Source organism: Acipenser ruthenus, chromosome 8 (genome assembly GCF_902713425.1).
Source record: "Acipenser ruthenus chromosome 8, fAciRut3.2 maternal haplotype, whole genome shotgun sequence".
Classification (NCBI taxonomy): Eukaryota; Metazoa; Chordata; class Actinopteri; order Acipenseriformes; family Acipenseridae; genus Acipenser; species Acipenser ruthenus.
Window position 1 is genome coordinate 35,456,155 of NC_081196.1, and position 26,884 is coordinate 35,483,038.

The 26,884-nt window shown below is 39.2% G+C and overlaps 1 protein-coding gene across 3 annotated transcripts; it reads right to left on the reverse strand.

Moving 5' to 3' along the window:
• Positions 1-363: 363 nt before the first annotated feature.
• LOC117406864 (protein FAM124A-like) lies at positions 364-22,638 on the reverse strand. Of its 3 annotated transcripts, none has more exons than XM_034011224.3 (4): positions 22,396-22,638; positions 14,328-14,359; positions 7,988-8,727; positions 364-3,844 (listed from the first exon to the last, which is right to left on the reverse strand). In XM_034011224.3, the coding sequence occupies exons 1-4, from the start codon at positions 22,449-22,451 to the stop codon at positions 3,005-3,007; spliced, it is 1,668 nt and encodes a 555-aa protein (XP_033867115.3). In that variant the 5' UTR covers positions 22,452-22,638; the 3' UTR covers positions 364-3,004. The 3 variants fall into 3 exon arrangements, with proteins under 3 accessions (XP_033867115.3, XP_058884846.1, XP_058884847.1); XM_059028863.1 differs by lacking the exon at positions 22,396-22,638 and adding an exon at positions 14,680-15,079; XM_059028864.1 differs by lacking the exon at positions 22,396-22,638 and adding an exon at positions 14,521-14,669.
• Positions 22,639-26,884: the final 4,246 nt, after the last annotated feature.

The following is a 26,884-nucleotide window of genomic DNA, read 5'->3' on the forward strand; positions in this document are numbered from 1 at the left end:
ACTGTAAAATGAGTGCAGTCACCTTATTAGAAATTATGGTAGGTGTCCTGAATGTGCTTCCTTGTCACCTAGGGTCCGGTTTTGATCTCGTTGTGAAGTTGTTGCCTTTTTCGGTGTCTCAGCAAAGCAAGTTTAACAGAGGCCGTTTTAAAGAGTCAGGATCAAAGTTTATCCTATGTGTTGTTCAAGAATGCTTTTTTTTTTTCTCTGAACAATATTACTTTATTGGAAGAAAATAAAACTGTAGGCTAATCCCGGGATTGCAGCCAAAATATAAATACAGTCGCCATGCTTTGGAAGAGATGGCAGTTATACAAAGCTACACAAAAGGTTAAACTTCTGAAAAAAAATAAGCTTTACTGCTCAAGTGAAGATGTTACTATTTAATGATGAGACGGAATAAGCATCAAACAATGACATTTCACAATACATCCAGGATACATTTTGCAAGCCAAAACATATCTGGTTACATTTTTTTTTTCTTTAGTCTTGCACTAAGACGGTTCTCATTTATTCTCTTTAAGTACATTTACCTTTATAACAACAAAAATTTGTTGTTGTTTTAAAAAAAAATTCCAAAATAAACAGCCAGTCATAAAATAACCCACTGAAACACCTGCAACAAAATTGCAGTCTGGTCCTAGGTAGCACTTGTACTACAAAAAAGGTTTTTGATTAAATGACTCCAGAAACTGTCACTGTGGCTTACCATAAATCACTCTAAAAGAGAATTAACTAGATTTAACTATTTTTTATTTAATGTATACCTGATGGGAAGTACTGTACATTCCAATAAAATTAAAAAAAAATAATTCAACATAACGTGTGTGATCAATATACTTTGAGGAGAAACAAATCTGTAAAACTGTCCTATCAAATGACCCAGTTCTATATTAAACATTGATATTATGTTAACATTAAACCGTTATATTAAGTACATTATGAGGCAAGAGCAGAACCACCTATTTGAAACACGTTCATTGTCCACAAGGGGGCGCAAATGAGCCAGTAAATAAAATTAAGTTTGTTTGTTCCAGATTTGGGGAAGCAGCATTAGTTTTTGGAACTGTTTACCATCAACCTTTCCTTTTGTAAAAATCCTCCAGTCATTAAAATACCCCTTATTAGAATCCTAGTAAGCAGTGAATTACCTATTTTTTTTTTTTTTTTTTGTGCAACCATGCAATCCAATCAACATTAACCATAACGCTGTCATAGATTCACTTAAAGTAATTATATCATGATGATGGGATACATCATGGCACTAATTCATGAAGTTGTATTATCCTTTCTTCTGATTCATTATGTTTTCTAAAGCAGGGCTTTACGTAAAACTGTAACTGATACAACAATTTTATTGCTCAGCGGCACAATTTGACTTTATTTATCAATTAACTACTTGCCTTGAAACAGTTCATTTGAAAAACTAATGCAACTTAAATATACAAAGCACACTTCTACACACCAACTGAAAGTAAGAGAGAGTATGATGTATGACACCAGAGGAATTTAGAAAGCATGCGCATTTGGTTTTGGAGAAGGTCAGCTGCTTTACATTCCCTAAAAGCTACAAAGTGTGTGTGTGTTAAAGAATGTGGAGCATTGTATGTGTAAGAGTGTGTATGTAAAACAATGTGGAGCATTGTATGTGTAAGATTTAGAGGCATGAATCCTACCCCCAAACAGTGAAGCCAGGGCTTTAACTTACAAAAAACTAAAACCGCACAACAGAAATGATCCCATAATCAAACCCAAACTTCCTGCCTCTCTCTGTAGCCAGTGTCTTCCTCCATCCTCCTCATCCATTAGCTCTCGCTCAGCTAAATTCATACAGAGGATTTCTTTATTTACTCAGAAGTACCCAAGCTATAGAACTGATTCCTTGTGCATGAAAGCATAACATGCACTGTACCCCCAGAAGCCCAAACTGCTACTCCACAGTACTGCTTGTTTGTTTGTTTATTTATTTGGTCCAGACCAATTTGCCCTCTTCTTTACAAGCTTTCCAGCTGACCTTTCTGAGTTTCCTGCTTGTGATTCTCCTACGCTTTTCACACTGACCGTGTTGACTTGTTTCTGCAAGTGAAATAAATCATGTGATTCCTGCAGGTTGTGCGAGCCACACCCTCTTTATTTCTGTCTGCAGTGAGCAGTCTCCCCCATAGCCCTTAAAGGGATACTTTACATTTGTATAGAGCTTTCCCATTTACTAACTCCCAGTTTCCACAGTTGTAAGCAGGGCAGATATTACAGCTGCACACACTACATGTGTGCACACACAGCTGCACACACTGGCGGTTTTATTTCTGAAACCGCATCACTTCAGAAATTCACAACTGGTTCAAAAGAAACATTGTTGCTGTAATAGTCATTATAAGACATGTGCCCACTGGAACCTATTAGCAGTAACTACACTTATAATTTCACTGAGAGTGTAGATCTGTAGGTCCATGACAAAGCATTTTAAAATGATTAAACTGCAACATGTTCTATAAAAACAGATGGAAGTACATTAATATCAGGTTTGTCTGTTTTTTTAGTTAGATTTAGACTTTTATGTTTGTAAGTTTTCAGTGGCTACTTCTACTCAAGTTGAGTGTACTTTATTATTACAATATTATTTATTTAATTATTTGGCAGACACTTTTATCTTGCAGTCTTTGTATGACAAAGCAGAGAGTGAGTGAGAAATACACTCTCAACTTGATTAGACAAAGCCACCAAACATTAACAAACATACAGTTAAGGAATTCCTTTAGTTTACAGTAAGTATGCTCTGGCAGCACAGCTTAGAATATATTTATTTTTAGTGCTGTAAAGATCAAATAATCAGACTGTGTTTAAACCCTAGCACATTTCACAGCTTGTCTTGTCTTCAGTTCAGTTTTGCTCAGTTTTGTGGCCAGGCGACACTTGACTAAGGAGGGACAGTCACAGAGCTGCGGTTTGATCCCTAGGTCTGAGCTTTTTACAACAACCCATTCATTAGTGACAGGTCAGCATTCTAGATGTAGAATTCCTGCTCAGGATCCTCCTCTGGCAGATTGTGACTTCCGGCTTGTTGTCGGAGGGTGATGCTCTCAGTCTCTGTGCTGTGTCCACTGTCTCCAGAGTGCCTGAGGGCCGAGGGGGTCAGTCTGTGCGAGGGGTTGGACGCACTTTGAGGCCGCTGTGGTTTGAGAGACGAGGGGCAAGAGGAGCCGCAGAAGGAGATATCTGAGAGAGAAGGGAGAGAGCCGCAGGAGAGGCCGGAGTAGGAAGGGAGAGGGTTGTTATGCATTGAAAGAGGCCGCGTCCGAAGGGGTATGGCTCTCGGCGGGTGTCTGTAAACCTTGTCGGGAGAAGAAGAAAATGACTGGAAATTAGCAGCCAGCCTGGTGTAGGCAGAGACCACAGACATGTCAGAGCTGGTGAGCTTCAGCCCAGTGTCCACGTCTGTCTCCTCAGCATCCTCCAGGTCGTCAATGTTGAAGTGGAAGGCCGCAGTCCTGTCAGAGAAGCTGCTGGAGAGCAGCGAGGGGGCTGGGAATGGGGAGTGTCTGACAGTCGGCAGGCAGTACAGGGAGCAGCTCCTCTGCACCGTCCGGGAGGTCTCGGAAGTGCTGCTGCTCCTCTGGCTGCTGTCGTCGCCCTGGCAAGAGCTGGATAAGTCCTGCTGGGAGAGCCGGTGGTGCTGTTTGGAGCGGGAGGGTGGCTGCAGCTTTTGGTAGCGTTTGTTTCGATAGGAGGCAGGCCCCCGGCTGCGGTGAGTGTTCGTGGCAGGTGCCGTGTAGGATGACTCCAGCTGGGGGTCGAGCTGAGAAAGAATGGGCCTCCGATGGGAGTTTCTGGATGAGCCTCGGACCTGCAGGAACAGCAAATGAGAAGTTTTGGGTTATTGTATCAGTATTTTAAATTAATTGCACTATTTCAATAAATCATCAGTTTCATAAAGTCCCCCCTCTCACACAAAGTTAAAAAGTGACAGAACAGCTCAGCTCTTTGGTTGCTCTCTTCATTCGCCAGGTCCTCAATATTTAGCTACAAGTGCTTCTTACTGCCTGTGGCAGGCATAAGCAAAACTGTTGAATAAGGTCATATCAAATAATCAAAATCTCCACGGAGGACTCCCTGAATTAGGCAAGGCTGACGCCTCACAGTAAGAAGCTGTTACTGGTACAGTATTTTCAGAAAGGGAAACCTAAATCACACAACTGATGTTTCCAAGGATCTGTTACTGATGTTTCCCTTTAATTTCCTAAGTGTTTAAACTTGCAATGTTTAAACGTATTAAACATATTGGGAGTGTTTGTGAAAATCAGAAAAGCCATTATCAGATGCCCTCCATCACTTCAACATGTATTTGTGTACAACTCTTAATATGTACAACATGTAATTGCATATGGAAAAGACTGTGAAGAAATATCAAATACCAAATAAACTGGCCTATAGTTATATTTTTAACAGCTATATTTTGGACAAATGTATACTTTTAAGCAAAATTCTAAATGTTTAACACATGGCTCACTAAATACAATATAGTCTAGCGTAATCTGCAATATAGCACATGTATGAATTTCAGAATAACAAATTTAATCCATCAAAAAAATGAAAAAGTTAAAACTTTGTGAATAAAGCTTTATTTTTGAGGGAACAAGTGAGAAACATCCGTTGCGAATCTAAGTGCACCAAGGTCAGGTATAATGATGCCACCAGAGGGCGGTGTAAGACTGCAATGACCACTTCAATGTACAATTATGCTCAATTATACATTTTAAAATATAATGTATTGCTGTCTTCTGTGCTCTCTACTTTATCACAAAGCAGTCTGGTATATTAACAGTCTCATAAAGGTAGCTCTGCCTCCTAATAATAATGCATTTACAAAATGCAATTCTCTTTAGTTATGCAGCAATGACATCATCAGAATTGGGCTTGCTTTTTTGGCCGAATGACCTTTCCTTGTGCCCTTATTCCTTATTTTCTTAAAAGCAAGCTGGGCGATGTCATCTAACTTTAGTTTGGTGACCTCTTAACAAAATCACATTACACAGAACGGGCCATTTTAATGAAACACACATTTTTCACATAACTAGCCCTCTTTTCTCAGGCTGTTGTGCCAGACACTTTTCAGCACAGTGACCTGCAGTTTAAGAGGTTTGTTCTGCCTCAGTGGGTAGGGCAGTCCTTAAACTGGGGTCGGCCCTGTGATCAATAAGGGTTGCTGCCCTGTGTCTCGCACCCAGCAGGACACGGCTGCCTGTTTATTAATCATGGCAATGTTTCAGTACAGGGTCTATGAAACCAGCCATTCAGCCACAGGTGACAAATAGCGAAACACCATCATAAGAATGCATGTTAATAAAGCAAGCCTGCCTATCTGCAGACTGTGACATGTTTCTTGGGTCCTAATGAAATGTCTTAATACCATTAAAGGCAATCCTCACATTTTTATATAGAGGAAGAAGAGTTACTTTTGAAAGTAAATGTATAAATGGTAAAGTCTAGGAATACTGAAGAATTACTATGCAAAATTGTGTTACATATTTATTAGGGAGAGTCAATGTCTGACTGATTAAATTTAAGTGTATTTGTCTAAAATAAATACAACATTAAAAACAAAGGTAGAAATAAATGATGATGGTAATTTATATTCCCACTGATATCTACACACTCCTTATTAGTTTTGTAACACTATTTGTTTGTCCTTTTTGAAACTTTTGCGCTGAAGCTACATACTTTTTATACATTTGTTTTTATTTGACCATATTTGAAAATCGGATATGGAAATCATAATCCCAAGAGGTTTGTAACCCCTTAATACCAAAGACAAGTATACTGGGGATACTTGGAGGAGGCTGTGTGGTCCAGTGGTTAAAGAAAAGGGCTTGTAACCAGGAGGTCCCCGGTTCCAATCCCACCTCAGCCACTGACTCATTGTGTGACCCTGAGCAAGTCACTTAACCTCCTTGTGCTCCGTCTTTCGGGAGAGACGTAGTTGTAAGTGACTCCGCAGCTGATGCATAGTTCACACACCCTAGTCTCTGTAAGTCGCCTTGGATAAAGGCGTCTGCTAAATAAACAAATAATAATAATAATTCCATTACACAAAGGTACCTGTACTTTTAAAAACACATGTATGGTGCCAGATTCAGTTGTTGAAGCAGTGGATGATTAGCTGTACTTTGCTGCTCGTTGTCTGTGTGTGAAACATTAGCCTGGATTCCTCCTGGTTACCTCATTTCCACTTTGCTAGGCCCTGTCTGACATCTCTCATTGTGCCAAAAACAGAATGCTCTGGCTGGGCTGAAAACTGCTGTCTCCTGACTAACAAAGAATTTGTGTGCTGAATGGCAATTTATTCATGCAACATTAAGCAATGCGAGCGAGGAACCTCATTTACCAACTCATCCCGAAAATCAAACCAGTACAAATTAATATTAAAATAATCTTTTTGCTCAAAAGAGCCAGAAAAAATAGTTCTGTAATATATCATCCCAAGTGTGTAAGCAATAAAATACAAATAAAACGGTGTCCCAAAGTCCCAGCTAACCCTTCAGCAATGCCATAGTCCAGTACATGAAAAACTATACTGGGTATAATTTCCATTTAAGTGTAGGTCTCACTTTGTAGGAGTGCTCGTATTACCTGTGAAATAACTAATCTAAACACAGAGCAAAATCCTAAAGATCTTCGTTTTAGTGGCCATTTAATGCAAGTTGCTACCATATAGGGGACACACAACATATTGGACCATATTTTCAAAGTGTTTACTGTAGACTTTGATTTATTTATTGAAAGATAAAGATTCAACATTAATGCACAAAACTCAGAAACAAACAAGTTGAGCGTGCTTAAGAGTCCTTCAAATACATTAGACTTAGATGTTGGTTATGTAAAGTCAATTGGTGTTTTTCTCCTTCCAAAAAATAGGGAGTTAATTAAAGACTGGAGTAACTATTTGAAAATATAGCCCATTAGCATTAAATATAATTGTGAGTAACCCAGTGTTTTTGTAAGGGTCCATGAAGTAGTTGACAAATGTAGTTTTGTAGGCAGCAGGTATCCAATTACAAAGAGAGAAAGTTCCTTGCTGTAACTAATGCCACTTAAAGGCCAAACAACTATTGACAGTGTAAACCATACAGCAGTATTGATTTCCAAATGCAGGCACTGGTACAATCCATCTCTTTTAGTTATAATATGATTATTTTTTATACTTCATTTAATAAATGCAGTGGTACTTAGTCATACTGAAAGTGACTTACGTCACACAGCTATGAAGAAACATTTATATTAAGACTTTTTGGAGACTTTTTTATGTAGCCCTCCATGACAGGAAACTAATAGTAACACTAAAAAGACAGAGAGAGAAAAGCTGATTTCCTGGTATTGTGTGCGGAGAAAAAGCAGCCATCAGCACTGGTCTCAGAGGGGAGAGATACGTTTCACAATGCCTTGTTTTTACAACAGGACTGCATTTGCAAGGCTAGCTTCCAGCCAAATATCCATACATATTCATTAACCTAATTGTTTCTAGTAAACTGATGGTGCTTTTAAAGTATACCTGGATATCATGACAAACATATGCAATACCCATGTAAACCTGATGCAGTATACAGGGGGTGAGATTTTGAAGACTGGTCTCTTTCTGGGAATACTGGAAGGGCACTAAAAGTGACAAAAACAGGCAAGTCAGCACTTGAAGGGGTTGACGATAACTGGTAAGATGTAATGATTTTGTGTGTGGCTGGTCCTGCAAAGTACAATAGCCTGCTGTGGTTATTTACTGTGTGCAGTGACTCTGATTGTCCTTCCCGTGGTAAAACAAAGGCAGCCATGGGAAAGAAGTATCATTTAGGCAATGCTTTGCCATTTGTTAATCATAATATAGCATAGAAAATGCACAGCATAAGCTTGGGAAAAGCATGACAAACTGTAAATGTATTAAGCAAATTTGGCATAACTTTTGTGAGGGTTACCGCAGAATATCAGAAGATGCTTATACCTGTAAAAGAATCTTGTTTCCATCATAGTCTTCCGTCTGCCAACGGATATCGCTAATGGGGGTGCAGGGATTGGGAAGCAGGGGGACCAGCTGGCCGATCTCTTTGACGCGGAACTCGATGATTGCAGACTCGGCGGGGGTGGGGTACTGGTCCTTGGGGAGCCTCTTCAGGGAGAGCTGGATCTCCATGTTCATGTTGGAGTAGACAATGAAGAAGCAGAAATCCCCCTTTTTCTGAGACACCTCCCTCTTGAGGATCAGCTGGTACATCTTCACCATGTCCACAAAGTTCTCGTGGCTGCAGTAGATAGTGAAGCGCACAATCTCCTTGCCATAGTGCACCTGACGGATGGCCCACAGTGGGGTGCTGCCGGACAGGGTGAAGAAGTCCTGGTTGTACGGCATGTAGGGCAACATGCGGCCATTCACTTTCTCTGTGTGGTGGTACTGCCAAGGCGGGCGTCGGAGGGACTGGTGGAGCTGCTGGAACTGCTCCTCTCCGTACTCCTCCTGCAGGAACAGGATGATGGCCAGCGAGGGCTGGATCACGATTCCAGTCCTGCACCTCTCTGGCTTCTTCCAGCAGCCTCGCTCAGAGACACGGAAGAGCTGCAGGTCCGGGCGGATCCAGGCCAGCACATTATCCATGGCTTTCTGGAGGGTCCTGCCGTTCCCCGGGTCGGTGATGATATGGACGCTAACCAGAAATGGGTCCTGCACATCGCCTATGGACAATTCACCTTGGAGAAAAATAAACCAGATGTTAATCCAAGTTTAAATACATATATGTATGATTTTTAAATTGTTGATGAGCTCTTCATATTCATTTCAGTAGGCACTTTGTGCAATGAATGTATCAGAAGCCCACAAAAAGATTATAAACTGTGTACTAGTATTGCAGTATATTGTATACAATACAAGCAAACATTACTCTAGTTGATGACATATTCTTGTATTGCTTTTTTTTTTGCAACACTGTGTCAAGGCAAGATACAGCTACTGTAAGTTGGGGGAGGGGGGCATGGATGAGCTATGGCTTTGCGGTTATCACAAGTGCACAAGCCAAACAACTGTCTCTGCTAAACAGTGCATGCTTTGAACTCCAGGACTGGTGCTGGGAGACAGCGAGTGTGCTGCCTCTTCTGTTTTTATATACTTTGCATTGTAGCATAGGGAGTGAAAATAGGAGACTAGTATTAGCTCCTGGTGGCACGTGTGAACAGATAGTAATAAGACTATTGTGAAGGACGGCTACTGCATTCTAAAATCTGTCTAAAAGCCCAGACCAGCTGCTTATTACAGATTGAGAGCTCTGAGTATTTGGTTTTGTTAAAATGAATTGCAAGTGTCTGGCCATATGTGAAATGAAACCGTGGTGGTTGGGCATTCAGAGAGCAAGCTAGTGGTTTGGTCTGGTACTATTTCTTGTTCAAGTCATCATCAATGCCTTTACTCCTGCTTTGGCTCACATACATGCCTGGTATTGCTCTGACTTTCAAGTGACAGTCCCTGTGATGCTCTTAAACCTACATTGTGATAGGGGGAGGTTTGTTGGAGATTGAATATTAAGTCCCTCTCTGCAGACCAGTTTGACTTCCATGAAAAGTGTATCAAGGTAAATGCTGATAATCAATGTGATGTATGGTTTATTAGGGACACTCCATTCAACAACAGTGACAACTAAATTACCTCCTTCATTTTATTTTAAAAGATTAAAATCAAATTTTTTACAAGAGACACATGTTGGTGAATATCAGAAAAAATGGGGCCTGAGCAAAGGTATGCAATTTAGCAAGTAGTGTTTAACATATAGCTGAGGAGCCATTAAATCCGGATTTCAAGGCCATTCTAAACAGTGTTTTATATTAAAAATATCTGTCACACAATGAAGTGTATATCTATTACATATGGGCTGTGATTGATTCTCATCTCAACCAACAAGAGACATCCCTCAGCTATCCAGGGTAAAGAGCAACGCAACATACAAAACAGCAATGTTTATTTCTCAAATGGCTCTGACTGCCCTCTCACCAATCCACCCACACACTCAATTAGGGTGATCATTCCTTTATTAGTCCAGTGGTTTTACAGAACATTGCTGTTGCCTTTATCGCTCAAAATGAGTACATTATATCACTTCCAAATGAAAGCGCAATATAAACAATGAATCCAGAATCCCTGTTCAGACATATTAGTCAGAAAAACAAAGACAACTGAGGTAGGCTAGTCTACTCAGAAGGCCCTGGAGCCTGGAAAGCTCGCGCATTAGGATTCTATAGTTGTCCCTGAGTGTGCCACAAGGACTCCAAAGTGAAAACAAGCTGCCTCTAAAGACCACCAGCGCACCCTCATTAGGATCTGAAGTTACGTACACGGCGAACAAAATCTTCTTTTGTTGAGCAGGAAGGAGCTAACAGCTAAGCTCCAGGGGGAACAGTGCAACTCACAGGCCCTGAACCAAGCCTGGCAACCCCCCTAACCTTTGTACAGAGCTGCCTGAACCTAACCTCCTTCCCTCTGTCTCGTGTATTGCACTCTGCAGACTTAACATGACGTGAGATGTCAGGTAGAACAAATGTTCAAAGTCTGTAAATAACATACAGGCAATATATGATGCACAGTTTCTAGATGTTTATAGTGTATGCAGTGCTTCTACTGAGTTAAGCCCATACGCCTCAGAGACACACCCCGGCTGATTCCAGGTTGAACACATCCTCCTCACTATTTCACTTCACACCAGGGTGACAAGAGTTTTCCCCTTTGAGATCACAGTAGCATACGGCTGCTTAACAGCAGTCAGTCATAAAAGTTACAGGCATGATGTGATAAAAAAAAAAAAAGAAACCTGTTGATAAGTATGAAACAGGCGGGGTAAATAATTAAACAAAACCACTGATTTAAAAAAATGTGTTTCAAATCTTAAGATAGGACTGAATAAGAATCGGACAGGGAGGATTACTAGCGTAAATGCTGTCAGTGAAGTATTAGTAAGCTGTTAATCTGTATCAAATGTCTGATCCTGTCTTTGAAACAGCTACTGGTTGTAAGATGTAACAGTAGGCAAGTTCAGTAACGCAAACACTGAAGGCTAACATTTTATATACACAAATTCTATAAGAGCTATTTTATTGTAGTCTGTAGTAGGCTGGACTGGAGAACCCAGGTGTGTTACAGATTGCGACCAGTCTTTCTGAAAGACTACCCTGACTCCTCTCTTTAACAATGCTGCTGACAGACTATGCGGTGAGATCAAATTCAAAGACAGGCATTGCCCAGATTGCCAGACAGACTGAAATTGTTACACAAATTGAACCCCCGAAATAGAGCTCATATTCTTCTCTGGATGGGCTTTATAAAAAAAAAAAAAAAAAAAAAACTGATAAATCTGATATGGAGAGCTATTCTGTAGGACCTTTTGTATAAAGTAAGATTTTTTTATGAATACAGTAAGCTAGCGTTCTACCAAAATCAAAACCTCCTGTATGTATTGTATGGATGTATACCACTGAAGCTGCTCATCAGAAAATCTAATACAAGATTTTGCTGCTGAGGCATTATTTGTAAGGGATGAACAATTGCCAATGCACATGTTTTTAATACATTCCACGTTACATTACTCAAATTAAACAGACACATCTGTTAGTTATAACTGGCACGTGCCCCTTCACTCATTTAACTAGTACAGTAGTGTGTGCAGATCCTAAGAAATGCAGACTGAATTCAATGCACATGTTCATAAAGCCTTTTTTACACAGTAACTCACTTTTGCACCTGTAGTTTCAGCAACAGTTTGTAATTGACTCCCCCTTATGGCATTAAGATATTAAGATGAAACAGCCCCGGGAAGCAGATTTTCTAAGTGTAGTGTTCATAAAGGGAGGGAGTTTTTCAGTGGCTCTCTTTAAAAAAAGGCTGGTGTGGTAAATATCTTCTTTCCACATGTTATTGCATGCAAAAACACAAGGAGGGCACAGCTTGAAATCCTGTTGTAGATAACCTTGGATAACTTGTATTCTTTCAGTAAGTTCCTTAGGAAAAATGTATAATATACTGGATGAATACCCCCCAAAAGGGGCTTATTATTTAATTATGTTTTTTTATTTTTATCTTGGAGAAATTCAGTGGTTTACTCCCGGTTCAAGTGAAGACAGGGCCGGTTTGAATGGGAAAGCTCCATTTGTGTTCTCCTTCCTACCAGATAAACAATGTATCAGCTATGAATTGTGTTCTGCAGACAGGATGGATGTACCAGTCAATACAACGGACTGTCAGCACATTTCCAGGGTGCATGTTATGAAAACACGCTTTTGCCCATTTGAAAAAAGACAGGCACCACAGATAGCTCCAGATATGTGTCTGTGTTTATTTGGATCAACCTCCTTTCTCCAAATAAGCACAACCACACTGACACTGATAAGAATGACAGCTGAGTTACCTCAAGGGCAAAGGTCAGCTCTGGGTGACAGAACTATACTGCTATGCTAAACAAACAGAGGTCCTTCAAATACATAAAGGGACAGCTGTCTGGTTCAAGGGCAAGGCAGGCAGTGAAATAAATACAAAAACATGTTTGTGTAGGTATTTCTTTTACCACTAGTGTGGCCTTGGCAAGGAAGCAGTAAAAACCTGCTTATGACGACTGCTCAGGGGACTTGAAGTGGGGCATATAGACAGGCGCTCTTTATGCATTTATCATGGCAAATATACACTATGAGGATTTTCCTTTTCTTTCAAAGCAGGTTTCTCAGGTGATCTTTTTAAAAACAGTTACTGTTAGTACACATAGGTAATACAATAATCTGGGGTTGTATTGCAGACATGTACATATGTATGAAGTGTTTAAGACTTGTGTACATTATGAACAAATTAATGACAAATGCAAGTGGTTTGCACTACTAATTACAAAATGAGGGGTTGGTCTTAACAAATGGAAAATTATGAAAAGGGTGCTTTTCGTCCTTTATAAAAGCTTCCCATAGTAAAAGTAGAGCAAAGTGTACTAAAGCACAGTGAAAGCATGGTAAAGTATAGGTAAACGTTGTAAAGAATAGTGAGGCGTGGTAAAGCGTATTAATAAACATGGTAAACTATAACCATGAGAAAAGCATGGCAAAACTGCAGAAATACCGTGGTAAACTTTTATAAGGGGCGCTCATACTGGTGTATTCTGAAAATGTAAACTAGGATCCGTGGATAAGGTTTTTGTTTTCTCTTTTTTCTGTGAAGCAGATTTAAAATGATAAAATATTTGTCTACTTAGTCTTACAGGCAGCATCCTAAGGACTGCTGTCATTGATCTACCTTCAACACAAATTTCTTTCATGGTCCATTAAAAACATTATCTGGCAAGGAAAATGACAGAGCTAAATATGTAAAGATATTCTACATGCGTAAGTGGCCCCAGCTGCAGTATATATTGTAAACAATCACATACCTCCTGTGCATCTGGGGGCAGCATCAAATTATGTGCAAATGCACCACACTGCCCACTACCTATTCACTATTGTTCAAGCACTGAATAAACAGATCGTTATAACCTTCCTTTCACATAATCTGCTGTACCCGTGGAGGATATTTGTATGTAACAGTTAACATAGTGAGTATAAAGCACACAGCATGCATGACTGATCTTCCTTACGTTACATCAATTGTGTAACACACACCTCTTGTATAGTACCTACCAAAATCACCACAGGACACTACACAGTTACGCAAGTATACTGTGCATATTGTATATAACTCTCTACCTGTGTTTAACATCCATCACAAATGGATAAACGAATCTCTAAATGTGTGTAAAACTTTATAATGTACAGATGGGCACTTCCACCAATTCTCTCCAGCAGGAAGAGAAAAGGCACTACTGTGCACCAGTTAGTTAGGCTAATTCCGTTTCCCAGAGCAGAGATTAATGGTCTAATATTGGAAATAATCTCTACATTGTGATCTACTTGGGAGCCTGCTGCAGCAAGGTCATTGAGCACATGTGTGCTGTGCAGTGTGGGTTTTATAGTACAGAAGTTAAACTGCGGAAGGAACTGTTAGAGGCAAACCCATCCCCTGTGTTTCTAAATGTAGCTTTGCATAGTTCTAATTCATGTTTGGGGAGGTATTTGTAGCGTACAAATACATCGAAAAGGCATGTGCTGTAATTAGAGAGAAAAAGAATGGAAGTTGGACCCTTTCAACTTTTTTTAATAAAAGTTCAAGAAACGATGTGTGGAATTCCAGTAGTTTTGTTAAATTACCAGTAACTGAATCATCGGATGTTACAGATAGAGAGGGAAAAGGTTAGGGTTAGATATGAAATTCAGAAACTGTATACAGGAACTATACTTACTACAAGTAGAAGACATGGGGCTGAAGTCAGACCTGCAATGAAAAACGACACAAGATTAAAAATGAAATCAATAAGGCTGTAAATCTACAATACCAAGATGTTTAAATCTTTTGTGTAAATGAGTTCAATAAAAAAGCACCCACAGAACACATGTATACACCACCACACAAAGAACACATCTTGGATGACTAACCTTGGTACTGCACCAGCCTCTAGATAAAAGTTTTGAGAATAAATTTGAGCGAGTGATTATCTATATCAAATCCAGGCCTACGCTTTTGCCAATCCTCATTAGCATGCAAATAAAAATATATCTGATGCTCCAAAGTAAAAGCCACCAGTGAGGGAATACCTTCAGATAACAAGCTAGGCATCGCTCCTTATTCAGTGATTATCACTTCTGGCCCAGTTCTCCTTTGTGTTGTTGTAGATCAGGGGAATCTGTAGCACCACAGTCCCGTCCAAGTGGGTGGGCCCTGGGGTCAAACTGGGTTCCATCATGGATGAGCTTCAAAACACTTTATATCTCCATACTGGAACCAATTTTATTCCAGTTACACGCTCTCGGTAAACCTATCCGCCAGCGTTCTGTAAACCCAGTTGTTGCTTGTTGTATGCTGACTTGTGTTTTTCCATGTAACAGAGGGGCACTGCTCGAAGCCGTCTGACTGTCTAAAGGACATTAAGCTCTGGATGAGCTGCAGCCTTCTTCAATTCAAAGTAAATAAGACTTGATTGGGGCTCATCGCCAACTGGCATAGCTCCAGTTGACTTTAATGGATATTCCTGAATGAAGGCTACATCTCCCCTGTCGGGAGCCTTGGTGTCTAGTAGAATGCTTTGAGGTTCACAACTGAGGAGGTCTACTACTATTACTACTACGACTACTATGACTACTACTACTAATACTACTAGGCTACTATTACTAATAATAACAATAACTACTTCCTAAAACACACTACCTACATCCTAAAAATAGGATATATTTCAGAATAGCCTACATTTCAGAAATCATCTTTCTTACAATATAAATTCTCATATAAGAAAGGTTACGAACGAGAGGAGGCCATTTGGCCCACCAATGCTTGCCAGGTGCCTTGCAGTTGATTGAAAACCAGAATTCTGGCACAATGATTTCATACGTATTTGTATGTGATTGGCATTTGTTGTTTCAATAACTTAATGTTAAGTGGATTTTCATCTAACGATGCACAATTAAATCCATTTTCATGTGTGTATTTTTTTGCCTATTTCTGTGGCTTGTTTTTAATCCCAAAAATACTCTTCTAGAGTTTTGATGTGCTGAGGCAACTGCTCAAACCACAGTGCATGCTGTACCTTGAAACGAAACACAGTAAATTGGTAGCAGTCTCCTTCTACATTCATCATTTTTTTTTCTTTCGGGGGTATTTACTGGTAAAAACCTCTTAGTCACAAACCTAAACTCACCAGTACAGTTTTTCAGCAGGAATGTAGTTACAGTAGTACAGTTTCATGAAGACCTTCAAAGCTCCTCCCATTCAAGATGAGAGCCCTGAGCAACAGCAGCAGCCGTGCCTCATGTCAGGGCCAGGGGCAGCTGTCAGCCCCTACATCATCACCATGCTACAAAGGACCATCTGGGTCAGACCACAAAACAACATATTCTGTTTCCAGTTTCATGGTGAATTTGAAATAGACACCAGACATCCGAGGTGGGTTTCTGGGGTGTGCTAACTTCCTCTCCCCCTAAGCAAGTGAAAGCAATGGGCATAGGTAATATGACACACACCCTTGAGTGCCTTTCTTGTGAGGGCCGCAAGCAGACCTCTTGGCTCTGATACTGGAGATGGTTGACCCTCCTTCTCACCATGGGAAGATGGTCTTGTATGGGGTGGTGATCCCATCCACCCATTCAATTCTTTTCCCATTTCCCAAACTCACATACCAGCTCTGTTGGTTCATGCGCTGGAAAGAAGAACTGTGACTAATCAGATAAGTGCTGAGGAGAACAGAGATGAAATGGAAGCTGTACATTCCTCCACATGGTGTCTTCATTCACTGCACTCTTTGCTCTGTCACTCTAGAAAGTATTTAAACCAGCCTGTACTAAATCTATTAAATCTTCTTACAAGTTCTACTCATGCAATCTTGAGTGGTGGTTTTATGATTTGGACTACTTTCCACCGAAAATGCAGTTTATTACACATGTTTCAATACTTAGTAATGATGAAATACAAGTGCTGTTACCACTTCTTCACTTTATCCCCTATAGCAGGGGTGGCCAACCGGCGTCTCCTGAGCCGCATGCGGCTCTTTTGTGGTCGAAATGCAGCTCTTTGAACTTCCCATATATTTCATTACACAATGAATGAGTTATTAGTTTTTTTTTTATGTGTATTATTTTTACAATAAGTCTCAAGAGTTTTTTAATTAATTTTTTTATCACAAGCTGATCCATTTCCAACCTTAGCCAATCAGCAGCAACTAACTAGCAAATCACATCCACCCTTACTTTACTGTGTATTTGGGACTCGAGTTACAGAAGCCTGGAAACCGTTAACTTTACTTTGAATAGGATCTGCTTCTGTTTTGTTCATAATGGCAGAAACAAAATAAGCGAAAAAGAAAATATGACGATGAATATTGAACCTTCTTACTGGAGTGGGAGAGTATTTTTTGTTGAACACAATGGAAAACCTATGTGCCTTATTTGCCAAGTCTGTATGTCGCAGTTCAAATCTGCAATGTCATTTCACTACAAACCATGCCCACATTGACAAGGAATTTCCGAAAGATTCTGAACTTCGGTCTTTAAAAGTTAAGACCTTCAAAAAGCAAATGAATAAACAGACGCAAATATTCACCAAATTTGCCAAACAATCTGAGACTGCGACTACAGCCACCTACCAAGTGGCTTGGAACATTAGTGATGTTATTGCTATCCTATGTCCAGAAAACAATCAACTGCAAAAGCAAATTTCAGACCTGCAGCTCTCACATCACACGGTAGAACGTAGGATCTCCGATCTAAACAGTGACATTGAACTACAGCTAGCCTGTATTCGGAACTTCGTAAGCATCGCATTGGACGAGTCGTGCGATGTTCAGGACAAGCCTCAATTAGCTGTGTTTGTGTGAACCGTGTCAGACGACTGTACCGTAAGAGAAGAGCTGCTTGACATCGAGCCACTTAAAGATAGGGTGACCAGATAGCAAGAGTGAAAAATTGGGACACTCAGTTGGTGAGGGGAGGAAAGAAACCCCGTAAACTACTACACAAGGCAAACGACGCAAACTACGTATCTTTCTTTTGTAGATAGTTTTTTTTTTTATTCCTTTGCCTTCCAGTGTGCATTGCACTTAGGCAAAAAAACTAACTTAGAGAAATATAATAAAAAAAATACTCCAAAGCGGTTAAGGCTGGTTTATACTTCCGACTGCGACTCAATTTTTGGTCTCAGTCAGTGGTCTCCGATGGTCGGAATGACATCATCCGCACTGCAGCGAGCTGCGTCTTTTTTGAAAAGTCGTACGGCCTTTTCTTGTGTGTCTGCGACCGCAAAACGCACAGGGTCGGATGATGTTGAAAAAAATCCAACATTTGCTGTATGGTTGCAAGCCAGTGAAGTGCGATAGAGCACGTTTTTGAGGAACCCAATAAACATGAACAACAGAACAGGATTTTAAACTTGCCTCTAAACTGAATGAAATTAAATCGTAACTTTCTTGTTTATAGTTCAGATGACAACAATGTTTTAATCAACTTATCAGTGCATCTGTACTGGCTTTTCTGTGACCTGCTGTACTGTGCATAGCAGGTGGGACAAAGTCAGTGCTGCACTGTTTTGATTTAGGTTGCTAAAATGTAGTTTTCAGCATTGGACATAAAATACCAAAAATGGATGACAAAGCAAAACAAGCAAAGTATATTTCGGCTGAACTGTACATGCAGATGGAGGTAATTGTTTTGCACATCTTGTAATGTGACTTAAAGAAAATACGATCGTTCGCTATAACTTCAGAATCACACATTAAACAAAAGGCTACTACAGAGGCTGCTGAACAGAACTTAAAATAAACAACAGCTTTCAGAAAACAAACTGGAAAGTCAGCGCAGACAAAAAGTATTCCTGTGTTGGTTGTACCCAAGTTAAATCAGCACTACAGGTACCTCGGTTCAACCAACCTGCTGTTTACTTTGTAAACGCAGTTAGAATTTTAGACTCGAATAGGCACGTTTTCTTTATTTTGACTCGGTACTGATAAAATAAATTCCTGGATGGGACAAATAACATGACAACGAACATGCTGCATATATGGACTTTATTAAAGAATGCCAGACACCTTTGGGTAACCGAGTTTTGGGACTGTTTCTAATTGATTTCCACATCTGTATAACTTGCAAAGCTTTGCCTTACACTTCCAATCAATTCAGTGGATGCAGACGTGCAGTCTCAATGTATGGGCAAATCCACACCAGACAGAGAATGTCGGCAGCAACTGTTGGGAGATGTTGCCTGCGTGCCTTTTAACAAATGACAGCACTCTGTTTTAGTATGGAAGGAAGTACCACTATTTTTAGGCTTTTATAGTGCTCTGAAATATTAGGTGTATTTAATGTTTAAACAGGTCCACGAAATGTCAGTGAAATCCTAATTATTACCCTATTTCTAATTGGATGACTTGACCATGCGTTCTGTACTTGCACTGTCTTTTTTGCTTTTTAGTGACAGGCTTGTCAACAACACCAGTCATCATGATATTTTGCCAGTAAAACCGGACGCACAGGCGCACGCTCCAAGAAAAAAACACGAGACGCATACCGCATGCCCTAAACCTCTAGAGTATGATGTTGCACCGCGACACAGCACAGCAGCCACATATACAAAATTTCCTAACGAGAAAATCAAAATGAAACATTTTATGCATAGGTTTTCAATGTTTACTTTAAAAATCTGGACAAATGGGTTCCCGACAGTACCTCGATAGGGACGCGGGACAAAGCCCCTAATATCGGGACAATCCCGATTTTATCGGGACGTCTGGTCACCCTACTTGCTATTGAAGCTGTTGTTACTATTAGGCATTTAGGCAAAATCCATCTCAATGATCTCGATCACATTCCTAGTGGATCTGTGTGTCCTTGTGCGCCTGTTCTCCGTTCTTGTGTGGATTAGACACAGGTGTTAAAATCCAAGGACGCATTGGAAATCTGCAATCACCTAAGGAAACTTTATCGTAATATCTAATATGACATTTTCTATACCAAGATTTAATTATTTACCCTTAGGTTTTTATTTGTATAATTCAAATACAATCTACAGTAAAGGTTAGCTGTCACATAATGTACGCATCCAGATTGCATTGATAATTTCTTGGTAGTAACATTACACTGGGTACAAATAACGGTATATCATTTTAGCAATACAACAAACATTCCGTAAGGTTACAAATGGTTAAAACAAGTGAATACATCTCATTCATAACCACCAGTATAGAAAAAGTATTTTTATAACTACAAATATTGAATTATCCCGGTAGTCTGTAAGAAATTAACTCTGGTTCTGCACACTCTCTCTGTATGGTCGGCGTCACAGCCGCGGTCTGTTAAATTTCTAGTCTTTCGTTAATTAAAACCCTCCTTTTCCAAGTTCAAATTAACTCCTCATAAATTATGCCAATTAACACAGATTTGCTTTTAAATTTCCACGCATACAAAAGAAATAGTCGCAAGAAGCACCGCTCGTTAAGATATTTTTTTATAACATTATTTCATAAATCAACATAATTTTGGAAATCACATTAGGACAATTATTTAATAACAAAATAGGTATAATGACCGCTTGAAAATGCCAAAAATCAATGCTACATACCGATTAGTTGATTAACACTGGAGTTATCATTTACAACCTTTTGAAAATCCTGCCCAAGGTGTCTTAGATGTAATTATCCTGTATTATAAAATGTTTCATACTAAAGCAATCAGCTCAGAGAAGGCTGAGAGAAGCCTGCCTTCTGATTGGACTATTAACACTGTCTCTGGCTTAAGTTACTTTAGGACTTTTTTTTCAACCTATTCTATAACATTTTCAAGTCAAACCAGTGTATCCATTTGCTTTCCTCCTGTGTTTTAGAGAACTGTGTTTTAGATTTGGTTTGTTGCAATTTGATTTACATTTCCAAGGGTAGGTAGGAGATTTTTTTTGTATTCTATTTGTTTCCTCTGAAAACCTTCCTAATCAAAGAATGATATGTATATATATACACATATAGTATATTTGACTAAACAATTTACAATGTTCACTTATGATTAAAGTAGGCCTTAGTATCTCTACATGCATTGTTAAGCATATGCAATTAACATACAAACACTCATCTGATTTTGTTGCCTTTGTATATGGAAAGTTACTTCCAACTGTGGATATTTCCTAAAAATAAAAACAATCCTACTCCATGCAGGTGAATGTGAAACACTGAAAGGAGCAAACGGTGCTCTGATTCTAATCTGGAATCACTTCCGTCTCACAGGACTAGCAGATTCTGCATAATCAGGGTTACATCATGGATAACAAATGACAGTGAGCTCTGTTCTGTGATTGTAAAGAGGATACTGTGCGGAGAGCCATCTGGCCAAAGCTGCGCAACACTGTGACAACATGAATGATGACCGGGCCTCTGACTCTGACAACCAACGCAACCTTAACAACCCATCAATCAGGAGGTATACAAATAGTTTGGAAAGGTAAAAGGGTTGACGATCTAGACAAGTAACTTGATCAAAATACAAATACACAAAGAACTACACCAAAATGCAAATATTCCATAACCAAACAGCGCAGGCATACCTTTGAGTCTTTAATTTAACCTTAAGTTTAATAGCTTTATTTTACTTGTAGAAAAAAATTAAGGAAATGTAATTTGGGGGTTGGCCTTATGACTTTTAGTGGTGACCTCTACTGTAGGAAGAGTGATAATGTCCACTTAGAAAGTATCTGCTGATTTCAACTTCAAATACTCTTTCGGAATGCTCCACCCCTCACGCTAAAAAATACAGTAAAAGCTAAGGACAAAACAGCCATGTCTTGCTTCCAGGAACTAAATGATTTCAAGCTGCAATTACTTTTCACCAAACGTTAATACTAAAACTACACTTGCATGGCACATGATCACATCACAGTAGAATAGCCAATAACACAATATTTACTGTACTACACATTACTAGCATCATTAGCTGGCATCTACATACCTAATAGCAACCCTGGAACAGTCCCCTAGATTTAATAATTTCTGCAGAAGAGACATGATATAGTTGTCAGGGGAAATACTACTACAACTACAACTACTACTACTACTACTACTAATCTATAAGTTCTTTATAACTGTCAATTCATATTTTAGTTCAAATTAACTATACTGTATTCAACCACATTATTTAGACACATTTAATACTCCCCCAGTCGTTACTTATATAAATGGCACTAATCTGTTGTAAAGAATGACTTTTTTATAATTCACTACCACACTAACTTCTATACTGTTCTAACACCGGGTTAGTGTTACTTATTACTATTAGTTACTTGATTTGACAGTGCTTTCCAGCTGTAGACTTACCTTCTACACCAATCAGATTCGACTAGATTCCTCCTGGTTCCACTCTCAAACTCTCAGGATGTAAAGATTACTGTATCTATTGTGCTGATTATTGTTTAGCGTTGAGCGCAGAAAACTTGAAAACGAAGTCTGTTCTAGCGTTAAAAACTAAGCGTGTCACTCTGAAACTCTTGCGATGTCACAACACGACAATATACAGGAGGTGAAGGTGTGACATTGTGCTTTTGACGACAGCCACTTCTGACTTCCCCAGAGGTTAACGGTCACAAAGTAACCCAGCAATACGCTACTGTAGCAATCATGTTTCTAACTACCACAATAACAACGCGTAATGTAATCATTTTAAATCATCACATATTATTTGCAAACACAATTGGAGTTAACAGACATTATAATAAGTAATTGTAGTTTATTTTAGTTAATCCATGTATAATTTGTGGGAATGACATGTGTTCTGTAATAGTCTACAACTCACCCTGCTGTTTCGGCTCCCGAATCCACACACTCATCTTCGGTTGGCTTCTTTTCCATTTCAGATGATAAAGATAGGTCTTACGCGCATTCTATACAACTAACAAACGCTTTCCCATAAACAACAAAATGTGTCTTCTTTGTGGCGCCCCAAAGCAGTCCGGGCTGTATTGAACTACTCACAGTTATTCTCTGCAGCCCTGCCCGTGCAACAGGCTGGTTTTCAATGCGTCATCTGCAAGAGGCGTCGACGCTTTCATTCCAAGGCGGAGGCATTGTCTGTTCCACACACACACACACACACACACACACACACACACACACACACACACACACACACACACACACACACACACACACATACACTTCACAGCATACCTCTGTAAAGCGCTTTGTGATGGTGGTCCCCTATGAAAGGCGCTATATAAAGATAATATATTATTAACATTATTAACATTTTAATAATTATTATTATTAAAATGTGATTGCTTAGATTATTTAGCTTAACATGCTAACTAAGTAAATACAAATGAACTTTTTGGGGTAGAGAAAAAACTAACAAGCCACACGTTCAAATGTCTACAGTCTACACCGACCCAACACTAATGTACAGTGCATGAAAATATAAGTGGGCGTGTGCATTTCCATTGTCCATTACTGCCTGTTATATAGTAGGACCACAACTGCAGTGCATCTTGTTCACCAGCAGATGGCTCTACAGTCATTTCCTTATTTGCATGCAGGCTCAATCCTATCTATTTGAATTGTGTGGAGGGTCGGCTTTAATAACAGATGTTTCCCCTCTGATAAAAACGGGGGTGATATTTAAGTCTTTGAACCTATGTTATAAAATCTACTGTGTACCACAGGCACTGCTTAATTTGAAATTCTCAACAGCGAGAGACAGACGCTGCCAGGGATGTTAATCGTGCTTTTACTATTTCAGCTACGTCACGCGCCTTAAAGATGACACTGGCTGCGAATGATACACTGTATCTATTGTCGTTTTTTATACACAAATAAGCTTACTTGATTTGAAAAACGTCTTAAACGATACAAGCAGATTCGTACACTACTTGGTTTGACTGAATGAGTTGTAAACAACAAGATTCAATATGAAAGCTGAACATTTCAATAAAGGAAAAAAAAAATATTGTAGCCTATTTCACTGAAGTAATAACGGTTTTCTGTTATTTTCAAATACCACTGCTTCAGATTATTACTACTGCTTAAAAACAGTAACAACGTTTTAGTTAGGGTTGGTGTAAGCTCTGGCTGTGAGGGAAGAGTGCCCCCTATTGGGCCACCAACAACACTCACTGCAGCACTTGGTTTCCTTAGCGAGCTGATGATCCATTTCCATGGTGTGTGGTAATATACTGCAGTGAAAATGTGATGATTTCCCAAATGTCCCGTTTATTAAGACGAGCACAGTAGACCACTAGAGTTGCATGCAATTCATTAAACAAACTGACACTATTTCTGCGATTAGAGGGTTTATTTATGTTTGGGCTTACGAGTCTAGGTGAGCTCATACTTATCACACCTAATGTTATTGTCGTCTGGAACTTGTAATGCACCAACCAGAGAGACAGTGCACCCATTCTTATTAATACACTCTTAAAGTGACAGAGTCCTGTGAAAGGGCACAATCGTACATTTATATTACAGTACTGTACATGAAAATACAGCACTATGAGTTTAGCAATACCTGACTTCCCTGACTACAATTTTCTTAATGAAGTAGTATTTAAACATTTTACAGTTTTTTTCCCTTTTGCTTGTATCTCCTGGACATTCTGGTTACTGTTTGAAAATTTCCAAAGGAGCGTGTAAAGGTTTTCAGACTTTTTAGACCGTGGCCCTCTTCCTCTAGTCTGTGGCACTGGTACTTGATGCACCAACCCCCTCCACACACATACACATACTGGTAAAAGATAAATCCAACATGCCACTTTCACTAAATATTAAAAACGGTAGTGTATCACAGGTTCAAACAGACAGACATGTTAGTATACACTCAGTAATATAAATTTCAAGTGGGATACTGCTTACCTATGATTATTAGTGACATGGGTGCGTCTTTTGGAGCAGAGCAGTTGTATTTGACATGCTAGGATGTGTCAGCAATAGAATTTTCTTTAAGTTAATATATATATATATATATATATATATATATATATATATATATATATATATATATATATATATATATATAGGTAAAGATGTGCACAGTAATAAAACAAACAAAATGTTTTTATTACTGTGCACATCTTTACCTATATATATTAACTTAAAACAAATTGTATTGCTGAAGACAGAAGAGGCGGAGGGGTAGCGCTATACATAAGAAATAGTCTTGACGCCAAGGTGGTAAATCTGGACCAAGAAAACAACGCAGAATCACTATGGGTCAGAATAATGGATACAAATTCAAAGGGCATAATAATAGGAGCATGCTATAGACCGCCAAATTCAAATGCCAAGCAAAATAATCTGTTATACAACGACATTAGAAATGCGTGTAGCAAAGGAGAAGCCATACTAATTGGGGATTTCAACTTCTCCCATATAAAATGGGAAAACCCAGTGGGGAGCATGACAGATGAAATTGAAATGGTGGAAATGACAAATGACTGCTTCCTAACGCAATTTGTCAAGGCACTGACTAGAGGGGAGGCATGCCTTGATTTAGTCTTTTCAAATAACGAAGACAGAATAACTAAAACAAAGGTCAGAGAGCCATTGGCAAACTCAGACCACAACATGGTCTCATTTGAAGTGATTTTTAAAACCCCCAAAGTAATGACTAAAGCTAAGGTTTACAACTTTAGAAAAACAAACTATGAAGGTATGAAACAAAGACTAACAGAAGCAGATTGGAGTAAAATAGAAAAAACATCCACAGAAAAAGGATGTCTGTTTTAGTAGTACTAGAGGCGCAAAACAATTACATCCCAAAAATAGACAAAGTAGAATGGCCTCCTCTTGTTTGTAAACTTTCTTATGTTCTTATATATTATATACATTTGCGCGCCCCAGTTTGAGATCCACTGTTATAAAGCAGGGCTGTCCAATGGGTATCTCTTGTCATATATAGCTCCCCAATATGACTTTTTTGATTTCAAAGTGGAGTATCCCATTCAAGGCTCCGAATGGGTTTGAAGAGTGCAATTGTTAGTTGATATTTAGAGACTTTAAGTGGTGCAACTGTGATCATATGTTATATACAAATTGTATATCTGTGTACATATCAAATTAATTGTGATGTTAAAATATTTTGTTGGATTTGCTGTTTTACCTGGTCACATCCCCCTCCTTTATGCTGGGCTGTTGTCTAAAGAGACGCATGTGATACCACAGAAGACCACAAGAGGTAGCTCATTACACATCATGTGCCTGGAAGTCAGCTGAGCAGGTGAATGCTGTGTGTTAAATAGAAACATCCATTCATCAAATACTTTGAGCTGAAACTTTAAGAAACACTCATTTGTTTTAGCTTATCCTATATATAAATCATGATAAATGGAAACTGATTTTAGCCACAGATTTTTGTATTATATATATATTTTTTTTTTACTGTTTAGCTCCTAACATAAAAAAAAAGAAAAAAGAAAAAAAACACCTGCCTGATGAAACCATTATTTCTGACATTACATTATTGGGGCATATTATTTCATTTGGTGAAAGCATGGTAAAGTATAGGTAAACATTGTAAAGCCCAGAGAGGTAGGGTAAAGAATATTAAAAAACATGGCAAACCATGGGAAACTATGGCAAATGCATAGGATTGTCATAGGAAAGGTGTGGGACAATTGAGCACTGGTTTGGTTTGTTTTTATCTCTGTGAGATTACCAATGCCTTAGTGTTTCACCTAATACAAGAAGAAGATCTGCTGCTAACAGCATCCAGCATGCATTCCTTTTTAAGACAGGGTCCCCACCAAAATGGACAGTCATTGCCCAACAGACTCTAAACACATGTACAAAACTAGATGAGAGCTGACAGTACTGTAGGCATCTGTATCCAAGACTGCAATCCAAGAGATGACTGTTGAACAGGAACCTCCTCAAAAGTGATGACTCTTTCATTCTGGAAATCAGATTGCAAAATTCCACCTCCAGGAATTAGGAGTGGTAACCATTGAGAACTCTCGAAGAGATCAAATCAGTGCTTTCCAAGGTTGCCTGGTCACACTAAACCCTATGGTGTGGCGGGTGTTTGACCAAACCCTATTCATACCAAATCAATGATATGATATGATTACCTTCTGTGAAAGATGAGAAGCTAATTTAAACACTGAGGGGATACCAGTGACCTAATATTACAGTTGTGTCAGGACCTAGATTAATAACTGACACATGATATTTACAGAAAACTTCAGAATGTAAAAATAAAACATAAAGGTGACACTAAGACTCCTGGAGAAGCCTAATGCAAGGTAAGGGTGAATTTCCAGTCAGCAACATATCACAACACAGACACCTGACTG

Bases quoted from the DNA above. Each gene is read 5' to 3' on its own strand.
- LOC117406864 (XM_034011224.3), bottom strand. From the start codon at position 22,451: ATGGAAAAGAAGCCAACCGAAGATGAGTGTGTGGATTCGGGAGCCGAA. The intron at 14,360-22,395 runs GTGAGTTGTAGA...TTTTCATTGCAG, and splicing joins TCGGGAGCCGAAACAGCAGG to GTCTGACTTCAGCCCCATGT. The intron at 3,845-7,987 runs GTATAAGCATCT...CTGTTCCTGCAG, and splicing joins GAAACAAGATTCTTTTACAG to GTCCGAGGCTCATCCAGAAA.